The 12,017-nt window shown below is 43.5% G+C and overlaps 1 protein-coding gene across 4 annotated transcripts in view; it reads right to left on the reverse strand.

Annotated features, from left to right (window-relative positions):
- sl (small wing phospholipase C gamma 1) overlaps nucleotides 1–12,017 on the reverse strand; it is a 140,886-nt gene that overhangs the window by 106,228 nt on the left and 22,641 nt on the right. For all 4 annotated transcript variants that reach the window (XR_011044319.1, XR_011044318.1, XM_068372781.1 and 1 more), the window contains exons 3-4: nucleotides 8,323–8,472; nucleotides 7,800–7,938 (exon numbers count right to left, since the gene is read on the reverse strand). Coding sequence is in view for 2 of the 4 variants with exons in the window: in XM_068372781.1 (XP_068228882.1) it covers nucleotides 7,800–7,938; nucleotides 8,323–8,472 (289 nt within the window). In the remaining 2 variants the exon portion in view is untranslated. The remainder of the gene's footprint in view (nucleotides 1–7,799; nucleotides 7,939–8,322; nucleotides 8,473–12,017) is intronic.

Genomic DNA, 12,017 nt, shown 5'->3' on the forward strand with positions numbered 1-12,017 from the left:
ACAGTGTTATCAGTGATCCTCCTCTTTACTCTCCCTGCACTAACAAAGAGGTGTTAGTCAGGGCCGTGTTGCAGCAGTACGTTCAAGATAGTATCTCTAACTCCTCACTGAGCTTAGTAACAACTGATCTGGGTCATTGGTTACAGAACAGAGACTTGCAATCTGAAAGGGCCCTCATCTATGGCCCAGCAATGAACTCAGGGACGAAGCCGAGTGTCACTTCCCCCCATTTCCTTGAATGGGCGATGTTATAGGAGAGGTCATGAACTTCACCAATTTTCTTTGCCGGGGCTAAAGCGAGCAGGAACAGTCTTCAATTTGAGGTTTTGGTCAGTTGTATGGCGTAATGGTTCATAGGAGGTCCTTTTAAGGATCTCAAGACGCGAACCACGTTCCAAGGAAGAGGCCTAATCTCAGACTGAGGGCAATTGATCTCATAACTCCATATGAGGAAAGAAAGCTCTAACTAAGAGGAAATGTCAACTCCTTTCAGTTTCAAGGTGAGGTTCAAGGCCGAGCAATAACCTTTCACCGCCGAGACAGAAAGCTTTTCCTCCGCTATTACTGGAATAATGGCATCGAGTGGAGAGATATTCCTTCCATGACTCCAACCACAGAAGACTCTCCATTTTGCCTGGTAGACTGAGGCTGAGGACTTATGCAAGTAACTGGACATTCTTTCCGCAACTTGTCGTGAAAAGCCCTTCTGAGAGAGGAGACGCTGGGTAGTCTCCACGCGTGAAGTCGAAGCGACGGCACGGTTCTGGAAAAGATGTTCGCGTGTGGTTGTTTGAGTAGAACTGGTCGTGGAGGAAGCCATCACGGTAGATCTACTAGAAGTTGTAGGAGGTCCGGGAACCACTCTGCGTGATGCCATAGCGGAGTTACAAGGGTCATCATTAGATCTTTGGATGCTCTGGTCTTGTTGAGGAGTCTTCTCATCCCACAAAACGGGGGAAAGGTGTACACGTCGATGTCCCACCATTGTTGAAATGCATCCTGCCATAGAGCCTGAGGGTCCAGGACTGGAGAACAGTACAGCAGAAGCTTGCTGTTCAGAGATGTGATTAAGTCTACTATCAGGGAACCCAACAAAGTCAGGACTTTGTTGGCTATCTGACAAATTAAAGACCATTCGGAGCCTACTATCTGAGTCGCTCTGCTCAGATTGTCCGCGAGCATATTTCTCTTGCCGGGAATGAAGCGAGCTGATAGGGACACTGAATGTTCTTCTGACCATCTGAGGATCTTTACTGCAAGATGGCATAGAGGCTGTGAAAAGGTACCACCCAGTTTGGTAATGTAAGCCACTACTGTGGTGGTGTCGCTCATCAACACCACTGAGTGACCTGCCAGCAACTGTTGGAACTGATGAAGACCTAGGTATGCTGCTCTCATCTCTAGAAGATTTAAATACTGGTACCTTTCTAACTCTGACTAAAGGCTGGAGATTGTGTGGTGCAGCAAGTGAGTCTCCACCCTTCTTTTGATGTATCTGTGAAGAGCATCAAATCCGGAGGGACAAGAAGATTCTGGCCCCATCGAAGATTTTTGTCTGCCATTCACCAATTCAAGTTTGTCACTGGATCCCGAGTTATAGGAACTCGATTGTCCAGTGGATCAGTGTGTTGGTTCTACATAGATTTTAGCTGCCACAGCAGGGATCTTATCCAGGCAGCCATTTGGAACTAGGCGGATGAGAGAGGTTAGATGACCTAGTAGACTCAACCAAAGACAGGCGAAAAGGACTTCTTTTCTGAGGAAGGGGGCAGCCACTTCTCTCAGTCTGTGTACTCTTTCGTCATACCTAGGTATACTTGCCTTTAAGAAGGTTGCAGTAATGACTTCTTGAGATTTATCAGGATCCCCAGATCCTGACAAAACTCAAGAATCATGTCTCGGTGACGAAGAAGGGACGTCTCCGAGTCTGCCAGGATTAGCCAGTCGTCCAGATATCTGAGGAGACGAATGCCGTTCCTGTGTGCCTAAGATGACACTAGGGTGAACACTCTGGGTAATACCTGAGGAGCTGTCGCGAGACCAAAGCAGAGAACCTTGAACTGGTATATCTTTTCCTCGTGTATGAACATTAGATACTTCCTTGAAGACAGATGGATTGGGATCTGGAAGTATGCGTCCTTTAGATTCAATACTGAGTCTGTTGCACAAACTTGTTCAGATGAGATAGATCGATGACTGTCTCCAACCTCCAGTTGCCTTTTTCACTAGAAAAATTTAACTGTAGAAGCCTGAGGACCTGTCCGCAACCTCTTAGAGAGTGCCCTTCCGCAGCATGGTCTGGACTTCGGCCCTGAAGCCCAGTTCCTTTGCAGATCCCTTCGCATAGAAGCTTAGATGCACTGGATCCCGAGTCAGAGGAGGGAGAGATTGAATGAATGGGACGCGATACTCTAGAGCGATCACTTCGATCATCCAGGGTTCTGCCCCTTGAAAATGCCATTTCTGCCAGAGGCGCTGCAGGCATCCTCCCACAGGTGGTAGATGAAATAGAATGCCATTCCTAGTGGGAGTGACCACCTCGGCGTCTTCCCTTTCCTCCTTCCTTACATCTGAAGGACTTGGTCCCTTTCTGGCCTTTGGATGTAAAGAGCCATTTGGACACCTTTGTACATCCTGAGGACCTGGAAGCTGAAGGGTGAGTAGGAGGAGGTGCTTGCTGACTACGAGATGACTGGGAAGGTCTACCATAGGGCCTCAATGTCATGGCCCTATGGAGGAAAGAATCGTTTTAAAATTTCCTCCATCGCTCAGCAGCCCTCTCTATCTCCTCTGGGACAAAGAGAAGAACCCTCAAGGGTGGAGTTCCTCAACCGGGAGACTTCTGCCTTCAGCACTTGTTTGTGGAATTTCCTGATGACGGTATCCCTTCTCTGAGCATAACATTCACCCCCAAGTTGACAACGTGGTGCGACAGGAACTCAAGAGTTCGGGTACCTGATAACAGGAAAGACTCCAAAGTCTTCCAGGCCGACTCCTTCGAAAGATCGTGGGAGAGGACCATGAAGCCCAAGGATCCTAGCTCTAGATTAAGCCAGAAAACCGCCTGCATAGTGTACTTCGCGCCTCTCTCTATGTTAACGAGCTCAACTGCCGAGAAGGAGGCCATCAGAGGAGAGGGTTTGAGTCGGAAGACCCATCGTTAGGGACTCTACTGAAGGGTTGAGGGACACGGTAAAATGAGGTTCCCCTTCGATCTCATAATACTTCCTTTGTGAGACAAAAGGAAGTGGAAGAGACCAGGAGGAGGAACCTGCCCTCAAGGAACTAAAAGTTCTGACTATCTGAGCGATAGCCTTCCTTTTGGAGGCTGTCAAGCCTTTAGAACAGGGAAAAGCCGCACTGGTCCTGGAAGGCTTCTGGGTCTCGAATATTTCATCAAGAACCATGTCCTTACCCTCCTGGGTGGTGGTACCAGGAGTAGACCGCCTATTAATTAATGGCTGTCAAACAAGAGAGGACCTGCCAAAAGGTGTGCTCCGACTCATGTCTCTCTTGCTCAGAGTTGAAGCTCGGACTAGCTGCCTTTGGAAGATTATCACCATAGGGATCCAAGGGGTCATTTACCTCCAGGCTCACGTCCAGAGCCTGTAGTAGGTCAGGGTCATCAACTGTGTTGTTTGAGGGACCCGTCACAGGGGACCTTCTCTGTGCCTCAGCCATATGAGATTCCCTTGCCGCAGCGTTCATGGGTTTCGTCTTGGTGTCTTTTGACTCCTTATGCTCAGCACATTCCTCCGCAGTCTTAGGAGGGGGAACTTGCAAAGTTTTCGAGGCACCAGCAGACGAAACTTTGGCAGTAGGGGGTTGAAGGCTCTTCCTCTCGAAGAGGTAAGGAAATTGGACGCTGGTCCGAAGGAACTACTTCAATTTCTTGAGGATTGAAGGGATGGACAGTTATCTCCCAGGGCGAGCCTATGTCCCTACTCATCCTAGGGTGGATAATGTTGGCGTGAGGTGGTATTACACCTCTCATCCTTCTCTTCTGCCTCTTGCCATGGTTTCCCTTGCCTTAACTGGGTAAAGGGCTGGTTGGCCATGTAAGAGAAGAATGAGGACCCTCGGCACATGATCGAGATGGTGATCTCCATGCCTAGTCCGACATTGATCTCTTTCTAGGGTCTAGACTTCCAATGGACGAACTCGATGAGGATTCCAAGGTAATCCTAGGAGTTGCTCTGACTGGGGCAGTCAGAGGGTATGGCGTTGGAGGAGCCACACCCATATACTTCTGCAGGGAGGAGAGAAAAGTGCTCACTCATGCAAGAAGCTCCGAACCTTTAGGTAAGCCATGGGCTTCCCTTGAAGGTCCAGGAGGAGAACGTCCCCTGGGGGGGGGGATCTCTAGAAGCTGTGGCAGAAGAACATGGTCCTTCGATGGATGAGAAGGATGGAACGGAGTAATAGGAATATCCGCAAACTTATTAGGAGGCTCCTCAAAACCCTCTGGAAAGGGTATCGGCCTGCCGCTGGAGGTGGTAAAAGCCAGAGGTATTGGTACTGCACTTGCTCGTAATTCTGACACATCTGCTCGTGAATTGCTCGTGGAAATTGCCGATTTGCTTGTAAAATCTCAATTACGCGTCAACGGCCGCGATTTACAAACAGAAGTGCTCACAACTGGAGTACTAGGAGCCATACTAGACGAGAAAGGTCTGACGCCCTCATGCTGCCGCAAAGAAGCACCTACATAAGACAAAGTCGGCAGAGAGGGCCTCCGAGTACGGACAACCCTGAGCGTTGGAGAACGCGTCATATCGGTACGTTTTTCCAAGTGCTGCATGGGCGTACGCTTTCCTAATACTCCCCAGGAGGTAAACGGCATTAGAGGTTTAGCCGGCTGCCTGTCAGAGGGACGGTTAGTCTCATGATCGGGTTCAGTCCGAGGTCGTTTATGTAAAGGTCAGGTTGAGGGGTTACACACTGATGGGCAGCGCGAACGCCTACCTTTACCTCTAGACAAGAAAAGTCTATACCTTGATCATGGACACGCGGTTCACGATCGCGAACGAGCCGTTTGTGATCAAGAACGGTGTGAGCGTCGTGAACGCCTAGCTCGTGAATGTGAATGTCGGCCTCACGAACGTGTACGTCAGCCTCGCAAACATGTACGTTAGAATAATTAATGGTTTGCGTGTATGAAAAAATATTTTATTTTTTATACACTGTTTAGTTCTCATGTGTCCCCCCAAAAAAAGTGCCTTAATCAGTTATTATTTCTTTTTAACAGGTACTGACAGCAGGCCCCTACACCCAGTAGGGAGAGAAGTTTAAGTTATTCTTCTAATTATATAGGAAAAATGAAGTTGCCAAAAGAATAGTTACTCAAGACTTGTGTTGTAATTAATTCTTGCCGTACACTGATGAGTGATTTAAGTATGCCCTGCTACATGGTAACTTGATTCAAAATAAGGAGCAAATGAAACTAGATTAGTCTTATCACTGACCTAGGTGGTAATATATTGACACAGAGGGTTTATGGACAGTTCTTCAAATACTTACCCCCAAAACCAAGTGAACATAAAGTGGCATAGAACAGTTTTTCAGTGATAGCCAAACTTTCAAGTGTTGTCAATTCATAAACTCAGTTGATTGTTCATGCAGATTATGAACCACAGTATTGCGGGGTTCTCCTTTAAGCTTGAAGTTTTTTTTCCTGTCATAGTCAGGAATGATATTGCATGATGCACCTGAGTATGTTGCTAGTCAGCCTGGAGAAGACTATTAAAAGCAAATTTGCTGGGATCTTCTAGTTTTGCCGCATGAATTGCAATGTTGTTCAATGAACCCTTTGATCGCGAGGCAAGCTACTGGTATTTGAATGTATCACAAATAGATCCACGGTTAGGTGTGCCTTTGTTTATACTAGTACAGTTTTGGGAATAGTTCTTGGTGTTTTTTTTTCTTTTTTTTTTTGGTTATTCAGATCATCTTTTTTTTGTCTAGTTAACTTTTAGAAGGTTGATTTCTATGAGGCTCTGCCATGAATATATCTAGGTCTCTGCTTATGTGTTTTGAAGATCTGACTTTTCATACTATAGTTTTGTATTATTTCTCTCAGGAATATAACTTTTTTTGTTTCGTTTCAAATAAGTATTTTTCTTGTTTTTATAAAAACAGAATTTCATTCCTTTCACCATTGTGTTCCCTTCTCAGCCACCATTTTTATTTCTTAGTATCATAATTTTTTTTCTCCCACACTGTGTCCTGTTATCAGTATTAAATATATCTGTCCCTTTCACCTAATGTTCTGACACTTTACTTAAGCTTGAAGCTATCTTACCTAAAGGAGAGAGAGCTATTCATGTATACTGCTCATTTTCCCAGAAATGAATCGGCTGTCATGCCACACGTTTATTCAGCAAGCTCAAGGCAAGGGAAGATAAGGGGGAAGTAAGGTTCTTGCTGGGTCCCCTTGTCCAGTATAAAATCAAAGGGTGGTGCCCAGTGCCCAGTTTATCCTTGATTGTTTCCCTTTTACCCAGATTTTTTGGGTATTCCCCCATTGTATATTTTTTGTGTAGTGAACGTTGGGGTGTGGTCGGCATTCGGACACTACGCAGTTTGTGTGCTACCTCTGACCACAGTCCGCAAACCACTACAACGTCAGCCCCGTGAACATGTACGTCGGCCCCGCGAATGTGTATGTCGGCCCCGCAAACGTGTGACGTCAGCCCCACGAACGCGAACGTCGTTCTTGTGAACAGCGCCCTCGCGAGTGTGAACACTGCGCGCCCTAGTGAATGGGAGCGTTGTCGTCGTAATCTATTCCATCAAGATCTAGAACGCGAGCGTCTGGACCTAGGTCTAGACTTGGATGCTCGTGATCGTGCGAAGTTCCTTCGAACAGAGTCCAGAAATCCCTAAGGTTGGCCACACCTCCAGTACATCTGAAAGGGAGAATGGCTCCCCGGCGGCAGAAGGTAAAGTTGCTCCGCTAGGAGATGAAACAACACCCCCAGTACCCCGGGAGTTAGTCGGTCTGCGCTCCTACTCGATCCTCCCTTGGTAGTGAGAAGGGGCTTTTGAAGAGATTTGGGGGTGCGAGAAGAAGAACGCGCTTTCCTCGCCCCTGAGGGAGAAAGATCGTGCTTGGCCTTCTTCCTACGCCGTCCAAATCTCTCCTATTGGGAGGCAGGCCACTCCCTACACTCTGTGCAGGACAAACCCTGCTCGCACCGATGCCCTCTGCACGCAGGAAACAGAGTGCGATGACATGAAAGTACCGCAAGTGGCACCCTCACAACCTGGACAGGTTTGCATAAAGGTGATCGTAAGAGAATATGCACACCTGAATAGAAAAAGATCAAAAAGTCCAATGACAGTCTAGGGAGAGAGAGGACATGTCTGATCTCTACCGAGCCAAAAGAAAAAGTGACATAACTCAAGCTGTGAGAGTATATAGCCTATAGAGGTGGCTGAGTAACCCCCCAGCCTACCCACTCAAGCAGTTAGGCAGGGTTGCCACCTTGCACTTTAGCCTAAGTCTAATAGCTACCTTCCAGCTTCACCGAATGATAATCCATATAAATAACGGAAGGTTTGTTAGTATGGGAACAAACCACAATTAAACCACAATGAAAAAATATCTGTAATTGAGAATGGAAAGTGATTAATCATGAATACATCATTTGGATTCAACACTTTTGGTAGGAAAATCACAGCACTTCTCACTAGTAGAAAGTCATGAAGTAGTGGAAGTGATGGCTCATTACATTCTCTGTTAATTTAGATACTAAATTATGATTTTTAAGTAATAAAAATAGGAAATTATATACTACTTGTTCCTCTGATTCTCCATGTTGTAGAATTCAGTGCGAAGAAGCCTTCCGAGTCTCTCAGTGTATGGACTAGCATGGGCTTCATTGACGAGACATTTTAATCCTCTGATCCACTCATTGCATTCATCGACTGCAAGGGCTGTGAACATAATTTGAGAGCATACATCTAAATAAAACTAACCACATGTAGCCTACACTAGGTTAAACTAATTTTTTTCAAAAATAAAAATAACTTTATGTACTCGACCTTAAAATTATTGGGTCTGTATCCTAACAAAATCGTCTTAAACCCACAGCTGGCAACCAAGGCATTTTGTTCATATTTTTTTTTTTGTTTTACTCAAAACAAGTCATGAAAGCACTTTGTTGTATTCTTATTTACAGTACACATTAAAACATGAATACAAGCTAATTTTTCCAGGCTTATCAATTTTGCGATATTATTGAATGTTCAGATGCAAAAATATAACCAGCTAGTTAAAAAACTGCCACCTTCAAATAAATAGCAGCAGAATAAACTTACCAGCAACTGAGAGAGTTTTCAGCTTAAATTCCTTCCCGTAACATACTATAAAACATTTTCCTTTATCTTCTCTTCGTGCTTCATCCGGCCATTTCTCAAAATCTTTTGAATTCTTCCCTGGTCGAACTTCTTTAACATCAAAAAGGGATGCTGGAACAAATACATACATTAGGTTTATAACACAAAATAGTAATTCATTGACAAAAAATAACTTTTAAGATTTTTATCCAAGTACAGTACATGAGATCTGCTCTTTGTCAATTTAAAACCCCTGCTATCTCCCTAATCTCCGACACATTGTAAATTCCTACTACGCGGGAATAAAGGACAAAGTATCATATGATGGAGATAAATGAGTATGTAGTTGTTAAGTATACAATGAAGGAGGGAAGAGAACTGGCAAATATATTCATTAGAAAGTATTCTTCCTATTTACTACATTACAACCTTATGAAAAGGATGGGAGTGCTTTTGTATTTTAGACGGGGCAGAGGATTGCTCAACATGAAAAGAGTTTTAGAACAATAAACAAACTACTAATTTCACGGTGCAGTATCAGATTTATTTTTCAATGATTATATGACAATGATATATCCTCACAAACACTGCACAACAAATTCACATACAGTACATGTAAAATCTTTTGCCTCGTCATTGTAAGATTGATTGATTGATTGAAAGTTTTCTGGCATCCTGACATCTAAGGTCATTGACGCCGATACCATTTACTGTATATGAAAATTAAAAGAGAATTCGATTAAAACCATAAAAATTAAGAAGTCATTAAAATAGTTAAATAGTTTTCAGAAGACCTGCTTCTGAAATAAATCTAAAAATTCCGCTCGCATAGTAAGACACATCATGTCCAACAATCTTGGCAAGGATAAACCTGCCATCCTCACCTTGAGCCTCAAACAGATATCTATTTCTTAGGTTAGTAAAATTAGGGCATTCGGTCAACAAATGCCTCACTGTTAAAGGTACTAAGCAGTCCTCGCAATACGGTTGGTGTTGGCCCTTCAGCAGAAACTCGTGTGTCAACCGTGTGTGACCAATACGGAGACGACAAAGAGTCGTCTCCCATTTTCGGGGAATCATGTTATACCTCCAAGGTGATATGATATTTGTTACTTCCCTCATTTTATTGCCGTCTTGACTGTCCCAGTGCTGTTGCCATTTATCACAAACCAATTTCTTGATGTAAGGTAGGAGATCGTTACATGGAATGGGATACCTCCTTGGTAACAACTCGGATGCCGCATTCTTCGCCAGTAAATCTGCCTTCTCATTCCCAGACACACCTACATGTGCTGGAACCCAACAAAATCGAACAGTTATACCTTTCCGTCCAATAATAAAAAGCCATTCTAAAATCTTTAAAACTAGAGGGTTACTAGAATTAAAAACTTCTAAAGCTTGAAGAACACTCCTTGCATCACTAAAAATTGTAAAATTACCCTCCTTTTCCAAAGCTATTTTCTCAATAGCGGTTAATATGCCATACAGTTCAGCAGTAAATATGGAAGCTGTTAGAGGAAGTGCACCTCTACAATTAAAATCATTACTATGTACTCCAAATCCAACGCCAGCATCAGATTTGGAGCCATCAGTATATATAAAAGTCGATCCCCTATGTTCTTCGACATGTTCCATAAAAAGAGACCTGGATTCTAAGTCAGTCATATTCTTCTTAACTCCAATAAAGTATTTACAAAATGATATGTCAGGTAATTTCCATGGAGGCGTTGATGATACCTTGAATGGAAGTACCTTATTTCTAATTATATCCAGACTATTTAAAAATCGTTTCACCCGAAAGCCATAAGGTTGAGGAGATTTTGGGTGCAACTCAAAGTATGATGCGTGTCTTACAAGGCTTGCAGTCTGAAAGGCTAGAGAGCTAGGGAGTCTTTGCAATCTAAACCAATACCGAAGAATGGAAGACATTCGGTAAAGGTCTAGAGGTAACTCTCCAGCATCAACAAGGAGACTTGGGATAGGCGAGGTTTTAAAAGCTCCAGTAGATAATCTAATACCTGCATGATGTATCGAGTCTAATATTTTTAACCGGCTTGGGGTGGCTGAAGAATATACCTCACAACCATAACTAATTTTGGAAAAAATCAAGGCTTTGTATAATTTTAAAATAGTATTGCGGTCTGCCCCCCATGATGTATGGGACAATACTTTTAAGATATTCAGAGCTTCAACACATTTAGCTTTTAGCGCTTTTAGGTGAGAAACCCATGTAAGTCTACAGTCAAATATCAAACCTAAAAATTTGGTTTCCGATACACATGGTATCCGTTGACCTTTAATGTATATATCCGGGTCTGGATGTACTCCCCGGATACGACAAAAATGGACAATGGTAGTTTTACTTGTCGAGAACTTAAATCCATTCATGTCAGCCCACTGGATAATTTTATCAATAGAGAGTTGGATTTTTCTCTCAACCATTGCCATTCTAGTGCCAGCAAATGATATTGAGAGATCATCCACAAATAGTGTTGAGAGAACATCCTGGGGAATGGCTGAGGATATCCCATTAATTGCTAGTGCAAAAAGGGTTACACTCAGCACACTACCCTGAGGAACTCCTTCTTCCTGGCACTTACTCTCTGATAGAGTTTCCCCCACTCTCACTTGAAAAACTCTATGTGAAAGAAATGCCTGAATAAATAGTGGCAGCTCTCCTCTCAATCCCAATTCATGAATGGTTTTAAGAATACCATATCTCCATGTGGTATCATATGCCTTTTCAAGGTCAAAAAATACTGTAACATGGTGCTGTTTGGAAGCAAAGGCTTCACAAATAGAAGACTCAAGTCGTATCAACACATCAGTCGTTGAGTGCATTTTTCGGAATCCACATTGAATCGGTGATAAAATACCTTTCTTTTCAAGGTACCATATCAGCCTTGCATTGACCATCTTCTCCATAATTTTACATAAACAAGATGTCAATGCAATAGGACGATAGTTTGCTGCTAAAAACTTGTCTTTACCGGGTTTTAAAAAGGCTAAAATAATGGCTAGTTCCCAAACACTTGGGTAACTATGATCATGCCATATTCTATTAATAATGCTTAAAATAAATAGCTTTGTATTAAAATGTACATGTTTAATCATTGCATATGGAATTCCATCGGGTCCAGGGGCTGTATCGTTGCAATGAGCAAGTGCGGAATCAAATTCTCTTTCAGTGAAAGGAGAATTATACGACTCTTCCCTTCTTGTTGCAAAATTTAAAATTTTCTTTTCTTCAGTGCTCCTATACTGGTGACCAGGGGCTCCTTCACACTTGCTGGATACATTTGAAAAATGTTTAGCCAAGGCATTGCTAACTTCATTTGCTTCAGTTACATACTGGCCATTCACCTTCAACACTGGTGGTGGGTTGGGGGTGAATTTGCCAGCTATCTTTTTTACTTTTCTCCACACAGAAGATGGTGGTGTTCTACTGTTAATGGAGGAAACAAAAGACATCCATGACTGGCGCCTTGCTTCTTTCATGGCACGACGGAACTGTGCTCTACATTTCTTGTACATAATTAAATTCTCATCAGTTCGGAGTCTACGCAATCGTGTTAGAGATCTTCTTGTGGCTCTGTGTAGTGCAGTTAGTTCTGAAGACCACCACGGGACTGGTCGTCGTTTGAATAACCCTGTTGTTTTGGGAATTGAATTGACTC

The sequence above is a fragment of the Palaemon carinicauda genome, chromosome 4 (genome assembly GCF_036898095.1).
Source record: "Palaemon carinicauda isolate YSFRI2023 chromosome 4, ASM3689809v2, whole genome shotgun sequence".
Classification (NCBI taxonomy): domain Eukaryota; kingdom Metazoa; phylum Arthropoda; class Malacostraca; order Decapoda; family Palaemonidae; genus Palaemon; species Palaemon carinicauda.